General features: G+C 41.1%; 1 protein-coding gene across 1 annotated transcript; it reads left to right on the forward strand.

The window, feature by feature from the left end:
• Positions 1–1,572: 1,572 nt before the first annotated feature.
• On the forward strand, positions 1,573–18,673 carry SLC45A2 (solute carrier family 45 member 2). The gene is made up of 7 exons (XM_085042721.1): positions 1,573–2,059; positions 3,160–3,336; positions 6,627–6,952; positions 10,688–10,831; positions 12,039–12,162; positions 12,994–13,199; positions 17,066–18,673. The coding sequence occupies exons 1-7, from the start codon at positions 1,621–1,623 to the stop codon at positions 17,288–17,290; spliced, it is 1,641 nt and encodes a 546-aa protein (XP_084898847.1). The 5' UTR covers positions 1,573–1,620; the 3' UTR covers positions 17,291–18,673.
• Positions 18,674–21,032: the final 2,359 nt, after the last annotated feature.

The following is a 21,032-nucleotide window of genomic DNA, read 5'->3' on the forward strand; positions in this document are numbered from 1 at the left end:
GGATTTTTTCCTCTATTTTATCATATTAATTAATTTGCTTTATCATGCCAAAACTATAGTCTAACTAATGCTATTTTCTTAGCTGCTGCAGAGCTATTATCTCAAAGTTAATCTATTTAACAGGCTGACTGCATTTTCTCAATGCAGTCTCCTGATTATATTATATTTGGAATATCAGCTTGGCTAGAAACTAAATTCAGAATAAGTTGGGGGTTTTTTTAAGTATCTGTCAACTAATAATCCTTCCCTCTCCTTGTGGAAAAATGGTAGGCAGTGTAGCTGCACAGGTTTTAATTTCATATTGGTTTTCATTTGCTTCAAACTTAAACCGTCATTTGAAACCATCTCTTTCAAGGTAAAGAAAATCTGCTTTTAAAAATAATTAGTTATATGGAATTAATACAGTATTCTCTAGTCCAATGTGTGAGGAATTATGACATGAATTGGGGGTTTTTGATAATTTTGTCTGTGTTTTGCTGAAGATTGTTTTGTTGCTTGCAAAGGCTTCCAAAGCTGAGATATGCTTTAGCTCATTTTACATGTGTCATGGCAAAAATGTCAACATTGCTACCATAAAAAAAACCTTTTTCATTCTACTATATAAACACTTGCCTGGAAGCAAAAATTCTCTAGTAGGTCCTGGCAAGTTGTCTAAACAATCAGCAAAAGTTTCCAGCTGATAATCAGTAAGTTACTGAATATTACCTGCTGCTACAGTAGGATTTGACAATTTTCATGGTCTCAGATGCATCTGATCATGCTGGAGAGAAATCAGCAAATGTAATGTCAGATGTAATCTCCACTGTGCGTAAGTTTTGAAACCAAAACTGAATTAAATTTAAAACCTCATGTTGCTTCAGCACAGGTTGGATCAGGTACCTCACTCAGGTCCCCTAATCTGAAAGGTACAGCTTGAGTATTGTCATTACAGATTCCTTTCAAGGCCTTCCCCTGGCAGTTAAGACTTCAAAAAACCCCAACTCTAAATGATCCTGGTATCCTCTGTTTTCAGGAACCAAGAAAATCAGTTCTTTTGAGGGCAGTATGCAGCAGATACAAACAAAGTACTTATCAGTTGCTGCTTGACAGATTTCTGTCAAACTTTATGTCTGCCGCTGACGCTCAAGGGCAATGGGTAGGTCCACTTACTCGTCTTCATGAAGTGCACTGAAATCTTTTTCTGGATAGATACAGATTTTTCCTCCCCATTCAGTCAGTAGGGAGTGGTCACTCTGATGGCCATGTTTGCTAAATGGACAGATGAGAGCTGTAGCTTCCTGGTGTCACTGGTGCCTCACAGCAACAAGAGAACAGCTTTGTGTCAGGCTAATCCTACACTCGGACCATGTGATGTATGTTCTGTTATATGTGTGCTTCATGCGTAAACAGTAATTCCTTAGCTGTGGACAGCTGGGAGCTGTGCAGACGCCCAAAAGCTCAGATCTGCTGATGTGAACACATCCCCGCCCCCTTCCTGGCATAACTTGTGATCGCAGAGCCATGAAAGTATGTGAGTCCCTCCCCCAGCACAGACCGATCCCACCCGGCATATGATCTGGGCCCCATGTCAGCCGGAGCAGGCAGCACCAGCTCGCCGCGGCGCTGCTCGCAGCCGGAGCAATGACCTTAACGAAAGAGAGCTTCCACAGGGCTCCTCCACCCACTGCTCGAGTGGCCAAGGCCAGCATGGACAGCACGAGAGAGAAGGAGGAAGCTCCGGGGCAGGCAGTGATGAGGACTGGAGCACTGGTGCCAAGGAGGCGCGCGGTGGGAAGGCTGGTGATGCACAGCATGGCCATGTTCGGCCGGGAGTTCTGCTATGCCGTGGAGGCTGCCTTCGTCACGCCGGTGCTGCTCAGTGTAGGGCTGCCCAAGAACCTCTACAGCCTCGTGTGGCTCATCAGCCCTATCCTGGGCTTCGTGCTGCAGCCCGTGGTAGGTTCAGCCAGTGATCACTGCACCTGTAGCTGGGGCAGGAGGCGACCTTACATTCTGGGTCTGGGCATCATAATGCTGTTAGGCATGGCTTTGTACCTCAATGGGGACGTGATGATCTCAGGTGAGTGAGGGGCACGTGCTATGCTGACAGACAAAACTCATCCTAGCCTTTTGAATCAGAAAAAAGAGAGGGGTTCCCCTTTTCCTTCTTAAATTGCACTGTTAAAATTTGGTGTCATGGGTCTGGGCTGCTCTGAAAGAGCTGAAGAGCTCTGGAACCTTTGTATACATTCAGTCCTAGCACTGTATGTTATGTACTCTGTGCACAGTGCTCTGTAGTTCGTGCATGTGATTACAATCTGTTGCATGTTGGTTTGGTTGCCTGATAAGCTCCTAAAAGTAAAGACTTGCTTAGGCCACAGAATTTTGTATGAACTAAGATCTACCTTGTTAACTTAAATGATAATACTGTTTTTGTGACGTAATTCCTATCCAAACGAAATCCCTGTTCATCCCTATTTTAGATGGATTAATATTCAAAGTACATGTCTCTAATTATTGCAGCACTGGCTTGACTCAGGACTGTGTTGTTCTGGTGAAAACCAGAATTCCTTAACTGCTTGAAAACCCTGTTGCAACTGGACCATGCAATGTCAAATAGGAGTGACATCCCTATTGTTATATTTTAGCTTGGCATATAACTTTAAGCTTAAAGTCTTGGTGAAAAGTTGTTGCTGGCTTGGCAGATGGGGGAGGTGCATTTCTATGGAGTGATTTATTCTCTCTTTGTGGATATTACTGATGCTGAATATACTTGATTTCCTTTGCCCAGAAAGAGACAATGCAGTCAACTCTTGATTATCTAAAACAATATATGGGTGGGATTAATAGGATAAACCATAAAGTACTGCAAAATGCATGTGTTAGGCTACCAGAGCATGCCTTGGAGGTGTAAAAGAGTAGATGGAGGACAGTGATGCTCTTGGTCATGGAGCTTGGAGAATTCTGAGCATCTGCTGACTCAAGGCAATAAGTCAACCTAGTGCAGCTCAGCGCTACACAGACTCAGCTCTCCTGCTTCTCTAATGAGATCCAGGTGTCACTGCACTCTCTTGCATAACCAGTCATTGTTTAGATTTTGAGGTATCAGGAAAGACAAAATGTGGTTTTGCAGAACATGGCACTGTTGCTGTCAGAATGAGGGTGTTTTTCTCTTTGTAGCTTTCATCGAAGAGAGAGACAAGCAGCGGACGTGGGCAATAGTCATTACCATGCTGGGAGTAGTGCTTTTTGATTTTGCAGCTGATTTTATTGATGGTCCCATCAAAGCGTATTTATTTGATGTCTGCTCTCATCAGGATAAAGAGAAGGGTCTGCATTACCACGCCCTCTTTACAGGTACTCAGATCCCTTCTTTTCCTCCCTACCTCCTGAAGGAGGGGAAGGTAATTGCATGGATTTTATCCTCGCTGTGTTTGTAATCTTGAATGAACTGATCATCTGATTCTGCACTTCAGTCACGAGTCTTTTGTTGCTGGGTTTTCGCTACTCCCGAGAACAGCAACTTGTGATTGCTGCTACAAGAATTCTACTGCAGAAGGCTGCAGGCATAAACAATTATAGCAACATAGGCATGCTTTATGTAAGAGTAGCCAATTATTTTTGTATAAGTATTGCTTGTTCAGCTTGTTTTGGGGTTTTTTTCCAAGCTTTTGGTGAGGCAAAATTAATGGATATAACTCCTTTCATTACTATTGCACATAAAAATGACATTTGTGACTTGGCATGTGACATAGAACGAGAGCTGCCCAAACCAGTTGATTTCCAGTCTTCAGCAGTGCTCCAGTATGTGCTGTATAGAAAGAGGAATTCCGTGTCAAATTCAGAAATTCACAACTTCCACAAAAGAGGTCCAAGTGGTTCAGTTCAGGTTCTTGCAAATTAAGTTAACAGCTTCATTTGCCTTTGTACATGTTTGAAATATTGCCAAGTTACAGAAGGACATGAAACTGTTGGAACAAGTCCCAAGGAGGACTTGAGGACTTAAGAGGACTGGAGCACCCCTCCTGTGGAGACAGGGCAAGAAGGTTGGGGCTGCTCAGCCTGGAGACCTCATAGCAACACTCCAGTATCTGAAAGGGAACCACAGGGAAGCTGGAGAGGGACTCTCCAGATGAGAGAAAATTTAGGCTGGATATTAGGAAGAAATTATTCCCTGTGAGGGTGGTGAGACACTGGAATAGGTTGTTCGGGGAGGTTATGGATGCACAGCCCTGGCAGTGTTCAAGGCCAGGTTGAATAAGGCCTTGACCAACCTGGTCTAGAGGGATGTATCCCTGCCCAAGGCATGGGGGGTGGGACTGTATGATCTCTAAAGTCCATTCCAACCCCTGAACACTCTATGAGTCTAGGATTCTGTGAAATCATCTGTACACTGTGAGGGCTGTGAGGGTAAATGCACAGAGAAGTCACAGAAGACTCTGTACCTGTGAAGTGACTCAGGAGGAGCCTCCTGCCATGCCTGAGAGCAGCCCCTGTGAAAGCACTAGATGAAAAGCAGACTACATGAGAAGACATTAAATCTTTTTTGCAAAAGATTTTTGTGGCTGCTGAGCCCAACTAAGAGCAGAGACAGGTAGATTCAGCAGCAGATACTCTGCTCAAGGAGGGAGGTGTGGTAGCTACTGACAACAGGCTGATTCTGGACACATGAAACACCTGTGTCCAGGAACATAGCTTGTAAGGGAATCTTAAAGCCACATGGGAATGAAATCCTTATTATCCTTTAGAAACTGACAGATTATATCTTAAAAAATCACTTGTTTGGACAGAGAAAGGAGTGACTCTGTATGTATAGTCAGCACAACTCTGGTTGTTATATTTTTGGGTGATACTAAAAAGTCTCCAAGTTTGAAGCTACAGATTTAGCCAATTCAGTGCACTGAGTTGTGAAAACAATGTATGACAAATAACATGAAATAAGACTGGGGCAGAGTGCATGACTTGGTCCAGCACCCTGTGCTCTCTGCAGTAAGTTCTTCAATATCCTAACCCTTCCTAACTGAAAATTCCCTACTCTGGTGTCAAAATCCTCCCTTGATTGGAGTTCTACAGCCTCCCAAGGCAGTTTGCTCCAGCTCTTCCCTGGCCTTGGTGGTAGTTTTCCCTTAAATCTAATCTTAATATCCATTTCCTACAACTTAAATTTGTCATTCCTTGTTTTGTCCCAATTAGACACAGAGAGCAATCTTCCCATTTCTTTTCCAGGTTCTGTTTTAGATATGATTTCTTTTTCCCGCTTAAGTTCCTTCCTTTTAGACTTAATATTTCTAAGATTTTACACTCCAGTTTGCCTCTAGTTTGGGGTTTGAACATGAAACTTGATAGCTTTGAAGTTATGAAACCCATGGCCACTTATACAAGGAAGAAAGAGTGCACACATTCACCACACAGCATTCAGGCTGCATTCCAACAGCATGATTCTTTTTTTTTTTCAAAACAGTAACCAAAGACAACCTCAAATATCAAACGTTCTCTCTGCAAACATACACAGAAAACATGTAGTTTAGATTTTCTTTTAAAAGTTATTAACAGCCTAATTGTTTTTCATGAGAACAAAAAAGGGTACAACATGAACTGACATAGGACACAATGAAGGAGGGCCATAATCAGACCCAGGAAGTGGAAAAAAGTACAGAAAGTGTGGAATGAAATCAAAATCTCATGTTTTGCTGGGGAAGCAAGTCTAGGTGTTGTTAGTTTTTGTTTGACATGGGCGTTTTGCTGCACATTTTTATCAGTTCTCCTAAGCAGAAGAGTAGAAATGCTTCCAAGTCCTTGAAAAGCTCCTGTCCTCTGGAACAGCCACACATCCCCCAGAGCCACCTAGTTAGCAAGGTGTCAGGAGCCTACAGAGCTGCCACCCCTGCAGAGCTCTGTGCTGAATGGAGCAGAGGGCACTTCTTGTGTAGCTCTGTGTGCACCCATAAAAAAAGAAGAAATTGTAAAAAAACCCAAACTGACTGAAAGATGGGTTTATTAACTTCAAGGCACAAAGTAGCATTCTCATTTTACCTTTTAGTCTACCTTTTCTGAGAACATTAATGAATGGGATTACACACTTATATTTGTTCCTTTCTGTCTTCTTTTCCAAATGGTGAGGTACTTGGACTTCTGTAACTACAAATCAATGCTTTTGGGTTTATTTCCTTTTTTAAAAACTTCACATGAAGACAGTATTTCTATTTGGACTAATCTAAATAAAATACATTTTACAAAGTCTAAACTATAGGTAGTCTTGACCAAATTTTTTAAAAGTTTTTTCTGTTACATTAAAAAAAAACCCACATAAATTTCAGTAGGATTTATTTAGTTTTACTTGTATTTGTTACCATAAAAAAAAACCAAAAAAAACCCAAACAACTTAAAGAGTCAAAAAAAGAGATGGAGGCTATGTTGGTGTATGTTCAAGCAATTTCTGGAGAGCTCTGAGATTTTTCAAGAGATGCTTTAGTAACCCCTCATATATATGTGATTAGCTCAGTATTCCTATTTCTGGTGATAAATATCTGAAGAGTGATTATTGATGATTTTTAGAGGGGATCACATGTTGAGGGTATTATGTACTCTGTTTATTTTATCAATGCCAGTAGAAATTTTTTTTCCTTTTTTTTCCCCCACTCTTGTAGGTTTGGGAGGAGCCCTGGGTTACCTGACAGGTGCTATGGATTGGGGTCAAACTATACTAGGATACAGCTTGTCATCAGAATTCCAGGTGATTTTCTTCTTCGCAGCCTTGGTTTTCATAATCTGCCTCACTGTACATCTGTGCAGTATTCCTGAAGTTCCACTAAGATACGAAAATGAAGAGGCAAAGTTCTTGTTGGAAGTGACAGAATCCCATAAATATAACTCTTTAGAGGAGGAAATCAAGAATGGTTATTTAAAATCAACATGTATCGAAAAGAAGGCTGCAGCCAAGCCAGGGAATTGCGCAGTTGCATCACGCACAGAGGTGAGTGCAGACATGATTTTATAGGATGTATCTTTGCATCCTTGGAGACCCTTTAATTAGCTAATGTTAATTTGGAATGGAGCCCTTTCACATGCACAGAAAAAGAACCCTCCACCAGGATACACAGGATACAGAGACAGGAGAAAGCCTGCTTGCTTTTTCTTTTTTTGTGCTTTTTTTTTTCTTTAGGAAGTATCACCAGCAAGAGGGATGAGACAGGCTAGTTGTGATGCTTTGATCAATTGGCAGGGATGAGGGAGAACCTGGTTCAGTTTTCTGCTCTATGTCAGTCTCTTGATATCCTCCTCATATGAATTTTGTAAAGAGGCTCTAGTTCATCCCTAAGTCTTTAAATAGTTAGCATAAAATTGTGTACAAAGACTGCAGACCATTAATCTGTGATGTAGGTCTGTAATTCCCACAAAAGTCCTCATGATTTTGTATGTAGTGCATATAAAATGTGTGTTCCCTGCCTAGTAAACGTTTGGGTTTTCTGCTGCTCAACATTTCATTGAGTGCTAATGTGTTTAAAATTCTCACTTCTACAGCAGTGCTACCTTGCTATCAGCATTTTAGTTTAATTTTGAGCAATATTGTAGGTGTGTCCTTGGCAAAACTTTGAGGTGTGAGAAGATAGTGAGTACTTTCAAGCCCTCACTGTTTTTTTGTTTCTGATGCATTTTTATGAGAGATTGCTTCAGTCTGAAGCACCCAGAAAAAGGTGAAAAATATCTGGGGAGAACACTTCTAGAATGGTCTTGGGAACAGATGATAGTCTTTACTGTTTTGCTGATGACTTCTAGTGCTAGAAATCTTCACGCTGTCTCATGGTACCCTAGGTAAGCCAAATGTAACAAAAAAGTGGTGACACAGCTGCTTGTCATTTTAATTTCACTTTTGATCTCTTGGCACTATATGCATCCATCCCTGATGGCTTATACAAAGATTTGATAATTCAGGTAAAACATACTGAGCATGTGCAAATGTTTATAAGTTAGAAACCAATACTTGTGGTTAATCTATATATAAAAGGGATTTATTATCTTTTACTATTTGCAATTTGTTTTACAATAACATTTGGTATTTCTAAGCTGAAGAAAAATATTATTATGCCAGATGCAAGGTATATGAGAAGACCATTGCCTGATGAGAATGCCAGGCAAACAGAGTGGGGCAGACAGCAAGGCAGCAGTTGTGGGGAGAATATTAGCAGCACACTGTGGTGCTGTCTGAGCTCTTGAGCAGCCAGCATGCTTCACCAGCACTGCTCACCCCGAGCATCCTCCAAACTGGCAGATGCAGAGTGTCTCTGACTGCTTAGACCATGCAGGCTCTGAAAAAAAAAGAAGGCAAATGATGAGGGAATGATGTGGTGGAAGTGTAGGGAACAGACTGTGGTTTGGGGTAGCCTCTGCCTTGGCAAGAAATATTCCATGGAGTCAGCAATGTGTGACACCCGAGGTGAAGCTGTGGTACAAGGCTGTGCCATTGCCTCCTCTCTGATTAGGCTGGGCAGGCTGCTAGAGTCCCCCAGAGCTTTGATCAGTCTCGTGCTTCTTTGATGTGCCTGAGTGTGTATGAATTCTAGACACTCACTGCTTTAATGATCTGTCTCCTGTGGCACATGTTTGCTGAGTTCATTCATTACTGTAATCGCTTCCTTGAAGAAATGGTTTGGCTTCCTGTTTTTCTGTCTTTTTTTTTATTTTTAATTTTATTGCAGGCATCACGGCCCTATTTCTTCTAAATTAAGGCCTGTACTCTCACGTACTAATAGCTAACATGATTATTAATGAGGTTTGACCTGTTACAGTACAAACAGACACCCAAAGCAATTAGCCTTGTGTTCTTTTGCATGGTGCCAAATTATTCAGGGTCCACTGCCATAAAACCCAAGTCATATTGCTTCCTCTGTATTCTTCTGAATCATCTTATGCCCTGAGTTGTAGTGATTTTGTAGAGAAGATTATTTGGTATTGTGAGCTTTTGAAGGATAAGGCGCTTAAACTGAGCCAACGTTCAGCACATTATTTAAATTAGCATGCAGTTTGTGTGCTGGTATGTTTTGAATGCATGCATTAAACAGTTTTAGTTTCCATTTCCACTCTCTAAAATAGCTAAATAGAAAGAAAGCATTTCTCTCTAGCTGTCAAATTGTTGTTTGTAATTACTGCAGTGTCCTGTGTAGTTGCATGACCTTATCTTAAAACTTTGATTGGAAATTAAAAAAAACTGGAAGAATTACAAACTAAATAAGCCAAGTCAAACGGCTGTAATTATCCTTTAAATAACACTAATGAGTCAATCAGGAATTTTGTAGTTTGTTTTCTTTATATAATTGTAGAAGACTATAAAGCTTACCCTGTTTAAAAGAGACAGTGATGCCAAGAGAAATTCCAAGGGATTTGGACAATATACAGTCCAAGGTGAAAGTCAGCAACTTGAATTTTGGCATTCCTATGAGGATTAAAAACCTCACACTGAAGCAAAGTATTTTCCAACTTTATATGTGGTTATTATTCATAGAGTAGCTTGCAGCATAGCCTAATTCAAAGGAAAGTAGAATAGTGAAAAGTAAGTACAACATTGAAGGAAGAAAGGAAAAAATTACATCTTACAGCAAATTGAAGACAAGATTCAGTCCAGTAATTTCCAGTAATTAACATAACTTTTGCAATTCTTCCACATTTCATGACATACATTTTCCCTTAAAATCTCTCACAACACTGTTGTCTCCAAACATTACAAGACAAAATTGGAAGTGTTCCATCATGCACAGTTAAAATAGTTTAAAATAGGTTTTTTTTCTTTAAAAGCACAGAACCATGCAGGAGCTTTAATTATGTGTCAACATACCTGATATCAAACACACCTACAGCTGTAAAAAAAAAAATGAAGTGATACAAATGATATGATGAATATGACTGGAAAAGAAATTGAGAGATTTGGGGCACAGGGCTGAGACAAGGAGGAGAAAGATAACATGGGGCATTGGAGATGTGAGTAAATTTGTTTTTCCCCATCAGTGAGCTTTGTTAACCAGTACCAATGAAGCTTTGATTTTGAAATTACTTCTTTCTCCTATGCTATGAGGTGTTCAGATGGTGGAGCTCACATTCTCTGCATGCTACTGTGGTGAACCACAGCCTCTCCCTGCTTCATGGAAGGGAGGACAGTGCATAGTGGTAATCTCATTATATGCCTGAAGAGGTAGAAGTTTCCTAGGAAATTTAGCACATTGAATGGAATGGGAATGAGGTCCCAGGAATGCTCAGAAATCCACAACTGATACGTTTTAATTTTCTGGAAGTATTTTGAGAATATTTTCCTGTAGCAGCTTTAAATTTTAAATGTAAATCTGATGGTCTGTATAAAGAAATAATCTTTGTTTCTGGTTGTTTCTGTTGTGGATTTGCTGAGTTTTTTTAATTCTCTGAATCAGCTTAGGCAGAAAGTTTCCCTGTGGTTCTACACACAAATAATAGTCCTACTGACCTACTGATTATTACAGCAAGAAATGTTACATTCTTGTTCGTATACCTCATCTCTTCTAGAGTTTCTGTGAATTTTATAAATAGAAGGAAATTCAGTATCCTACCAAACCTTCCTAACAAAAAAGAAAATACCATGGAAGTTTAGCAATGAAAAAAACTAAGACCACCTTCATTTGCTGTCAGCTATTTCATTAGCCTTCAAGGCAATAATACTGTATTACTGTTACATATTTGCTTTTAGGGACAAAGGCAGATGACCCTTAAATCACTCTTGAGGACACTTTTAAGCATGCCATCCCACTATCGCTGTCTGTGTGTGAGCCACCTCTTTGGATGGATGGCTTTCCTGTCCAACATGCTCTTCTTCACGGATTTCATGGGACAGGTAAAGGCATAAAATCCTCTCGCTTCCCCTTCCTTGCAGCATCTCCTCCTCCATCAAAAAGAAATGAAATGGTGTTCCTATCCTGAGGAAATGACACTGGTGTCAGAGCTGTTTATATCTGGATGGCTCAACAATTTTGTAAACCAGCTAATTAAGGTCAGGCCCTTGTTCCAACCTGTCTGTGTAATCGCTGGGGAAAGCCTTTCAGTATTTCTAAGGCTATTTTTGTCTAACTGTTCCAAATGAAGCTCTCAGAGCAGGTCCAAGCATATCCATTTTCTGGTTTGGCTTTGGGGCAGCTCTGACATGGGCAGGTTTTCTGACTGGGGCAATGCTTGGGTGCTGCTGGCCTTGTGCTGGTGTCTGCAGCATCCACACAGAGCCTCTCACCTGCACTGCAGCCTCCCTGGCCTCAGCCCGTGCAGCTCTTGGCACACAGGGAGCTACTTGGTAGCAGAAAGCTTTTGTCTTCCCTCCAGACCTCTGTAAATCTTTCATTGAGTCCCTTTTGCCAGCAGCTGTTTGCCTTCACAATACCCAGTGGTCCCTTCTCCATGCCATTCCAGGGACTATGTCCTGGACAGTGATTCTTGCCTATATGCCTCCTTTCTTCCAGAGTGCTAAGATGCTCCTGGCACAAATCCACTCACTGCCACTCCCTGTTCTCCTGTGGTTTCCACACAGTACTCCCATTTTCTTGCCTTTTTTGTCTTTATAGGCAAGGCAAGAGGGAGGAGTTTTTCTCTCTGCAGTGTGGATGGACAACTGAAAGAAAAAAAGTTTTGCTTGTCTAGATAAGGAACTGAATAAGACAATAACTGTGTAGGAAAATGAGTGTGTTGAGGTAAACGTGAAAGACAAAAATAAAAAATAATTGTAGATAAATTAGGGAAAGAAAGGCTAAGGCAAGAAGGCGGAAGTGGAGTGAGAAAGTTAATTGGAAGTGAGTGAGACATCCAAAGGGTAAAATAGCAAATAAGTCAATGTAAAGCAGAAAGTTCAGGAAAAGGCAGAGGGTAATAAATGAGGCAGAGCCTGAGATATGATAGGCCAGGAGATGTGAGTGTGAAACCTGGAGAATTACAAAGGGGTGGTTAGAACACTGCTTAATGTCTCAGCTGCTCCCTGCCAGGGATGAGGCCCTGTTCCTGTAAGAAGGAGGAATTCCATATCTGCAGCCAACTGTGACTTCTGTGGTCTCTTTCAGGTTGTATACCACGGTAATCCTTATGCACCTCACAACTCCACACTTTATCTTACCTACAAAACAGGGGTAGAGATGGGATGCTGGGGACTGTGCATTAATGCAATTTCTTCATCAGTCTATTCTTGTAAGTACACACAAATTAACTCCAACACTGTCTTTGCTATTTGCCATTATTTAAAAAAACATAAAGTGATGCTAAATTAACTGGGCTTTTTTTTCCCTATATTAAAGCTTTAAGGAATGTTAGATTCTCAGCATTATTAGAAACTTATATCTTAACACAAACAGTTCCTGTCCACATGATGAGGAGTCACTTTGGGAGTAAGACATTGTTCTGCACAGGGACTGCCCCAAACACTGATAATCATTCTGGAGTTAACTTCCAGTCTAAATTCTCAGGTGCACTTTCACCTAGCAATGCTGTAGCTGTAGGCTTTCAAAGGTAGCCTCTCCCCATTTGCATTTCCCATGCAGAAGTTCTTGCCAGGAGCTTGAATCTTGCTCTCCAAAACATGTGTAAACATGCTAGCACAGCTTCCCCAGACAGATTTCACCATCACCCTTCACAAGGACTGAAAAACTACTTGTGATCTGAAAACTCAAGTAAGTAGCATTCTGGGGCTTTGAGCATCCAGAAGAGGCTTGAGGGAAATGGTTTCACCTTTGGAGCTTCACTACAAGTGTTTCTGTGTGGCCTTTCTGTTGAGGAACATCTATTCAGCACAGGTAGCTCTGGGTGCAGCTGCAGTGCAAGCTGCAGGTTGAGCTCTGGGTTCTGTGAGCAAGTATTCTTTGCCAAATTTATACCTACAGTTATTTGAGGCAAGTTCCAAAATCATTAAGATTATCTCTTTCACTGCATTTTGCAAAATACAACCCCTTAAAAGGAACTCCCTGATAAAATGTGAGCTGTTTTGTTTTAGTCTTCTCAGCATTTCTCACTTTCTTTTCACAGACTTGCAGAAAGTCCTTCTGCCATACATAGGATTAAAGGGACTTTATTTCATGGGATACCTACTTTTTGGACTGGGTACTGGATTAATTGGCTTGTTTCCCAATGTTTATTCCACCCTGGCTCTTTGTTCACTCTTTGGAGTCATGTCCAGCACGCTGTACACAGTGCCATTCCACCTCATTGCAGAGTACCATAGGGAAGAAGAGGTGAGTGCAATGTCTAAAGCAAAAGTTTATATCTGTCTGTGTCTGTTCAATCTGTTTTGGGGGTAAACTCTTGAGCAGCTTTTAATTTTAATTTTGCAATTTCCTAAGGACACATATGAAAGGGATGTTTCTGACAGAGAGAGTTAACATCCCAGCTCCAAACTCTCCAAACAGGCCTGCAATGAAACAAATAATTATTTATCATCACATCTGAAATAAAGTCAATCCCAGCACATGTTCAGGCAGTAACAGGTAACAGGGCTCCACTTGTGTTGCCTTTAAGTGTTACCTTCCTTAAATCCTTCCTTCCAGCCATGTCAGCAGAGATCTTGACTTCTGAGTGCCTGAGGTTAATAACAATCCTGTAAATGCTGTTAGAACTTTTAGTTAAATGCAAAATGTAACAAAAGCTCTTAGCTAATAAATATTTGAAATTCAAGTAGAAACAGCTTTATATAGTTCAGTATTAGATCATAGATCATATTCTCATTATCTTTGTAAATGTCTGTGGTTGGGTTTTTGTCCTCCACAGCATTAAATCCTGTTTCCAAGGAAAATCTGGAAAAACTTGCACACCTTGTATCATGTTACTGGGTACAGCAGGATCTTCATGTATTGTAAAGTGTTGAGTTCTTTAATGGAAAAGTTCTCTCAAGCCTCTTAAGTTACTCAAACAGCTGGAAACAAGAAGGATTAAGGAGAGTTGGGAGAAATTAGGAAAAGTTCTCAGTATATATTGGGATATCTGAAGAAATTTAATAAAAGTAATGTTGAAGCATTGGAAAACCATATAGAAACATAATTGAAATCAGCACTGGGCTAGAGCAAGTGCTGGAGAACACACCCTACTGTTCTGCAAAACTTTCACTAGCATCCTCTGAATGATGAACACAAGAAAAGTCTTTAATTATTCTACTGAATGCTAGGAAGATGTCTCAAAGTGGTTAAATATTACATATATCTGATTCCCTTTGCTCCTTCCAACAGCAAATGATCATGATGTTTTAAAAATATAAAGCAAAGGACAGGCAATGAGTCCAGTTTAGGGTGAGATCTCAATTCTAACTTCAGGTCAGCCAACTCAGAGAGGGGGAATAAATGCAAAATTTTTTTCTGCTCCAAGACACAAGTGAAATAAAATATACTGAAGTACATTAACTTTATGCTTAATGGGCTAATATATTCATGTGTTACTTGTAAGATAACCAAAGGTTTCTTGTTTGGTGTATCATATTTGCTATGACAGATGTTAAATGATATATAATTCTAAGTTGGATTTTATATTAAGGCATTGAGGCTTAGGTCAAATCTTCTACAATGTACAAAATAGGGAAAAAAAAGAAAAAGAGAGAGAGGAAACATCAAGCACAAAGATTACATTTATTTACAGATTCATGTACTTGTGGTCAGAATGGCTGCCACATAGGAGCCCTGGGAACAGCCCAGCAAAATAGATATAATTTATTTTTGAAAGTGTCTAAAACTGGGACTTTATAATTTCAGAACAAGGAGCAGACATTTTCCCTGACTATGCACTCTACCAAAATCATGCACTGTGTTTTACAGTGCTGCCAGTTCAGCTCCTGTTCTGTGCTGCCGTTCCCTAGGATCCAAATTCAATTTTTTTCTACTGGATTAGGAAGAGACTGTTTGTCTCCAGTGCTTGTGAACTTAGTATGGCTCAAAGGCAAGGTAATAGGGTTTGTGAAAAGCAAAAAGCATCTTAATGGCCAGGAGATTTGTATACCAGAGCACAGCAGTGCAGCTGGCCTACAGTGTGGGAACCTCTTGTTGTTGGAATACAGCCTCCTCCATTTAACAGCCTATGCAGGAAGAAAGTAAATATGTAAATTTCCACATAATTTCCCAATAAAACAGAATAATTCCTTCCTGGAGGAAGGGACCACCAGAGATCATGTACATGCTGCTCAAGGAAGGCCACTTGGAGCAGCCTGCGCCCAGTCATGTCTGGTCTGGTTTGAATAATTCCAAGGATGGAGACTCCACAACCCCTCTGGTTAGGAACCCCCTGTTCAATGATCCACCAGCCTCACAGGGTGCTAATATGCAAGACAGTTGTATATTAAAAATGAAGGCTTTTGCTCTGCTATGTACATCATAGCAGATGCACAGATAATAAATAGTTAACTGTGGTCCTCAGCAGTGTAGAAGAATCCTAGTCTGAATGTTTGTTTTCAGGTTGCTTTTATCCCCAGCCATGAAAGTATTACATTCAGATTTTAGTACTGAATTTCTTTATGTGCTTTGAGCCACAGCTTCAGAGCACATTGCTCCTGCCTCTGTGAGTGTGGGGCACATCAGTGCTGCTGTAAGTCTTTGACAAGTTTCCTCACACCATCCTTCCCTCTAAATTGAAAGCATGGATTTGATGAGTGGACTGTTTGATGAGTAAGAAGATGGTTGGATGGTCACATCCAGAGTGTAGTGGTCAACAGCTCGGAACCCAAATGGACATCAGTGACAAGTGGTGTCCCTCAGGGGTCTGTACTGGGACCATTGTGATTTCATATCTTCATTAATGACACAGGCAAAGGGATCAGCTGCACCCTCAGCAAGTTTGCAGGTGACCAAGCTGAGTGGCTTTTTGACACACCTGAAGGACAGAATGGCACCCAGAGGGACCTGGACAAGCTCAAGGAGTGGCCCATGGGAATCTCATGAGGTTCAACAAGGCCTGTGTTCAATGTGCTGGAGCTGTACCTGGGTCAGGGCAACCCCCAGTATCAGCACAGGCTGGGCATGAGCAGATCAGAGCAGCTCTGCCCAGAAGGACTTGGGGTGCTGTGGGTGAGAAGCTGGACATGATCTGGCCATGGCACTGACAGCCCAGAGAGCCAAACGTGTCCTGGGCTGCATCCAGAGCCCTGTGGGCAGCAGGGGAGGGAGGGAATTCTGCCCCTCTGCTCTGCTCTGGTGAGACCCACCTGGAGCACTGCATCAGCTCTGGGGTCCCTGCATGGGAGGGACATGGAGCTGCTGGAGTGAGTCCAGAGGAGGCCACCAGGATGATCAGAGGGATGAAGCACCTCTCCTACAAGGAAAGGCTGAGGGAGTTTGGATTATTCAGCCTGGAGAAGGGAAGACTTCAGGGTGGTCTAATTGTGGCTTTCTAATACCTGAAGGGAACTTGCAAGAAAGATGGAGAGAGAGTTTTCACAACTGCATGTAGTGATAGGACAAGACAGAATGGTTTCAAACTTAGGGAAAGTAAATTTAGGTTAGAGACTAGGAAAAAATTCTTTACTGGGAGAGTGGTGAGGCACTGGATCAGGTTGTCCAGAGAGATTTTGGATGCCCCATCCCTGGAAGTGTTTAAAGCTGGTTTGGATGTACCTTTGAGCACTCTGGTCTGATTGAAAGTGTCCCTGCTCATGACAAAGGGATTGGAACTGGATTATTTTTAATGTTCCTTCCAACACAAACCATTCTGTGATTCTTTGATAATATGATAGTGTGGCTCCTTCAGCTGTGAGTCAGAACTAGATTATCCATGACAGGACGAGTTGTACTGTTAAATGTCAGTTTGACAGAGCTCAGATTGACCTGAACTTGAATAAAAATGTATACTATTTCTTGTCAAGTTTCAATTACTCCCTTAACAGAAAGGATAGAGGCAAAAATTGCAGAAGAGGAAAAACTGGACAATTTGGTGGAAGCTTGGAAAACTTACTGTTACTTGTAAAATCCCTGTGTTAACCTCTGCAACCTCCATGGCACAAGAATTGAAACAGCGAGCTATGGACCTGTCCTGCTGCCCCTGGGGGGTGTGACAATGCACTGGCCAAAAGCTGCATGTTGCTGACACTGTCCTGTTTCACTGGGGCTTGTTCTGTGCTTCCTTGCAGAGCCTGAAGCTGCAGGAAGGGGAGCAAGCAGGGGAGCACGGGCGAGGGAAGGGCATTGACTGTGCTGCTCTCACATGCATGGTCCAGCTGGCCCAGATCATCCTCGGCGTGGGCCTGGGGCTCCTGGTCAGTGTTGCTGGCAGCGCTGTCACCGTGATTTCGGCATCCACAGTGGCACTGGCCGGCTGCTGCTTCATGGCTTTCTGTGTGCGTTACGTGGACTAGGACTGTGAGAAGCGATGGGAAGGACTCCCCCAGGGAAGAGTTTTCTTTCTGGGTCAGCAGCACCGGTGCTGTTGCTGTGCTGATTCTGCTGGCACGTCCTCCTCTCTTACCTCCTTGGATCGGTTGCAATTCCAGAGCTTTATGAAACAGAGACTTGATAAAACTGGTTGCCTAATGCCTCAGACACACACACAGCCCCAGTGTGTTCACATGCTGTGACATGTGATGGTGTGTGTGCCCACGGTGTTTTGATGCTCTGCACCAGGAATACCTATGAAACTCCTCATTACCAATTTGTGGAAGTTAATAAATTAAATATGTGATAAATTGAAGTCATATAAAAGGACAGAGTGAGGAAAAAATTTTTATTTATCTTGTTTTCCAAGTGTCTTAAGTTTGGGGCTGTTCCCTCCAGTAGTCAAAGCCTGCAGGAGGATCAAACAGGTGTCAGAGGCCATGCAGGGTGCAGCCTGTTATGATTAGTAGTACTGCTAAATGGGATAAGTTAATTACCAGCTACTGTCAAAAGCAGATTTGTGTGTGAAAAAATGATTGGAATATAAAAAAGATTGAAGCCTATTATTTAAAAGCATAACTGTAAAGTAATTATTTTGTACTCTATCCTGCTGCTTCCATATAAATGAAGTGAAAGTACTGGCTGGGCTTGTCAGGAAAGTCTGCCTAAGGCTGCTTTGCAAATCCATGTGTAGGCACCTAAAAATACATCTATGGGAAACAGCTGCCATTTCTTCCTTCTTTAAGAAGTGGGCTCTCAATTTTGATACGGTAATTTAAAAAAACAAACTTGGCCAACATAAGAATTTGATGGATGAACATCACATAAATCTTTTGTATTGGATATGACAGCATTTACCTTAAAGGAGCATCTCTCTTTTCTCTGTTTTCCTCCCTGCTTTGACTGAAATGGTATTTGCTCTTTACAGAATACTGTAAATAAATTTCAGTTCTGCAATGCACTATCAGGAATTATTGTACAGTAAATACATAAGCCCAGTTATTTGTATTTAATTGCATATGAAGCTTCATTCTTATTTTTATAGTATTGCCAGAGTTTTGAAAATCCTGTGTTTGTGAAAGCAATATATTGTATTTATGCTGTTTCCTCTGCCCTGAAAACTGTCATATCTGTCCAGCATGTCACATGTTATGCCACATGAAGCCTCTAATGCAATACTGTTAATGAACACAGAGAGACTATTGGCAACTATGGTGTTTATGGTTGGTTTAGTTGTTGTTCTTCATGTTGCACATGTACAATCAACACTGTTCATAGAAATGCAGTGTTGAGCTTATCAGTTCTTAGAAGCTCTACAAGATGTGAACTGACAACAACACAAATAAATGGTTAGATTTGAGCATCAAGTGCCTCTGCAGAGATGCATCAGCTTCATCCTTTTTCTATGTTTTCAAGAGTAGAGTGAGTCACATAGTCTCACGAAAACCAATTTTCCCCTGGGGAAATTCTTATTAATTTTAACGAGTTTATGGGACCCTTGGATGCCTTTTCTTTTTGATGACTCTGTCTCCACTGTAGGCCCCAAAAGGGACTCAGTGAGAGGCAAACCTCACTGCAGCATCTTCATCCTGCCTTTTGAAAAAACTGTGTTTTATGGTTTCTTTTTGTGTGTGGCTCTTCATTTCTCATTCATGAAAGAGAAAGCCTGGGCAGAGGGAGCCCCACGACTGTGTTTGAAACAGTTTGCAGGTGCTGAGATGGCTGGAGCACAAGGGCCTCAACCAGGACAAACAGGAAAAAGCCAGAAAATGAAGAATTGTCTTCTCAATTAGCTTTATGCCATCATTAACTCTCTAACTTCCATTAACTCAATATCACCTGCGAGGACGAATTTTTAAGTGAAGGGCAAGGCATCTGTGGAGCCATAAAAACAGATAAAGGAGGAGGTGATCTGGTTTTATGGGACTGTACCACATAAACCTGTGCACCAGGAGCTGCAGCCACTTTGAGGCTGCAAAAGAAATTTTGTAATGTTTGCCTATGTCTTTGTCAATATTTTCACTGAGGTTTAACACCGTTAGAACATGAAATGGTCAATGTTGTCTCTGCTCTGTTACACAAAGAGAGTGCTGGCATTGATTCAGACCCACAAAGTGACCACAGAGCTGTGGCAACATAAAAAGGGTTCTGAACCCACAGAGAGAAGACAGGAGATGCACGTATCTCTTATCACATCCAGAGTAAAGAGATACACATGCCCATCATGTATAGCAATGCTTTTATTTACAAATTCATTCAGAGAAAATTCTTTCAGGAACTCGTTCATTTCTCATAATCTTGTGGTCTTTCCCTTTAAAACCCACTGTATGCCATGGAAGACAGAACAGATTAAAGTCAACTTTTCTACGGAAATCTCCATTAAAAACATCCTATATTTTTCCCAGGACTTCAAAACACTTTATGAAACTTTGCCAGAAATAGCAAGCTGACAAAAAGTATATACAATTTGGAAAAGAGTATCTGAACAAGAAAAATTAGGATGGTGCACATTCTGAAGTTGAAAATGTATCTCAATTGTTACTGAAAACAATATAAAATGTTACTAACTCATAAAAGGGGATAAAAGAAGTAGTTCTTTTAGCAATAGAAATCTTACTAATATATGTTACTCATACAGTTACTAATACATGAAAGGGGATAAAATATTTATTTCAGCAATAGAAATGCTAAAATGTTAAAAATGTTAAAAATGTTAAAAATGTTAAAGGTATTGAAGGACTGTACTGTAATGCTATTAATTTAAGAAGTTCCACCTTTTCTATGTTCTTGCATTTGTTCTGGACTTGACCTATCAATATGATCATTTATTGTAGTTAACATCAACTTTTATTGCAATGATGTGAGTATAAAGTTACAAGTACCCTGTGCCTGATCTTTCTCATCTGGTTTTGTTTCCATATACAGAAAATCAAATAAATAAAGATCCTCTCTGTATGCTGTTTATGCAAATGATACACTTAGATGAACCTTACAGAATCCCAGAATGGGTCAGGCTTGAGGACCCCACAGTGGCTCATCTGGTCCAACCTCCCTGCTCAGGCAGGGTCACCCCAGAGCACACAGTGTGGATTGTGTCCAGACAATTCTTGAATGTCTCCAGTGAGGGAGACTCCACACCCTCTCAGTCATCTCTTCTAGAGGCTGAACAAGGCAGCTTCCTCAGCCTTTCCTCGTTAGAGAGATGCTTCAGTCCCTAATCACCCTTTTATCCCTCCCCTGAACCCTCTCTCAGATGAGATGTCTTGTGACAACCAACCCTCCTCCCTCCCACTCTCACAAAAATAATCATAACTGAACAAAGCAAGGCAGGAGACAAGTCTGTCATCCTATCTTCATGGCACTTTTCCTTTAAGCAAACCCTTAAATGAACTTCTGGTTCTCTTGTTTAGAGGACTTGAAGAATTAGTAAGGTCACAAGTGTCCTGATTTTTCCCTAGTGTTCGTTCTGTGTTTCATAGTGTTCTCATTAACTTTCTTCAACTCACTAGAAAACAAGCAATTCAGGTGGCTTGTGGTAGATAAACTTTTTTCCAGAAAGGCTACACAAGTCAGGATGAATCATAAATGTCTTTGCCTTGGGAGAACTGACAGCTTTCACATTGGTACCTATGAATCATGACCAGTCCCTGCAGCATGTCAAACGATGGTGTAAGTGAATGTGGCAATGGTGACATTTGATATTTTTTAACTGTAGAAGGATTGGGT

This window comes from Lichenostomus cassidix, chromosome Z (genome assembly GCF_008360975.1).
Source record: "Lichenostomus cassidix isolate B80296 chromosome Z, HeHo_3.0, whole genome shotgun sequence".
Lineage (NCBI taxonomy): Eukaryota > Metazoa > Chordata > Aves > Passeriformes > Meliphagidae > Lichenostomus > Lichenostomus cassidix.

Bases quoted from the DNA above. Each gene is read 5' to 3' on its own strand.
- SLC45A2 (XM_085042721.1), top strand. From the start codon at position 1,621: ATGACCTTAACGAAAGAGAGCTTCCACAGGGCTCCTCCACCCACTGCT. The intron at 2,060-3,159 runs GTGAGTGAGGGG...TTCTCTTTGTAG, and splicing joins TGGGGACGTGATGATCTCAG to CTTTCATCGAAGAGAGAGAC. The intron at 6,953-10,687 runs GTGAGTGCAGAC...ATTTGCTTTTAG, and splicing joins CAGTTGCATCACGCACAGAG to GGACAAAGGCAGATGACCCT.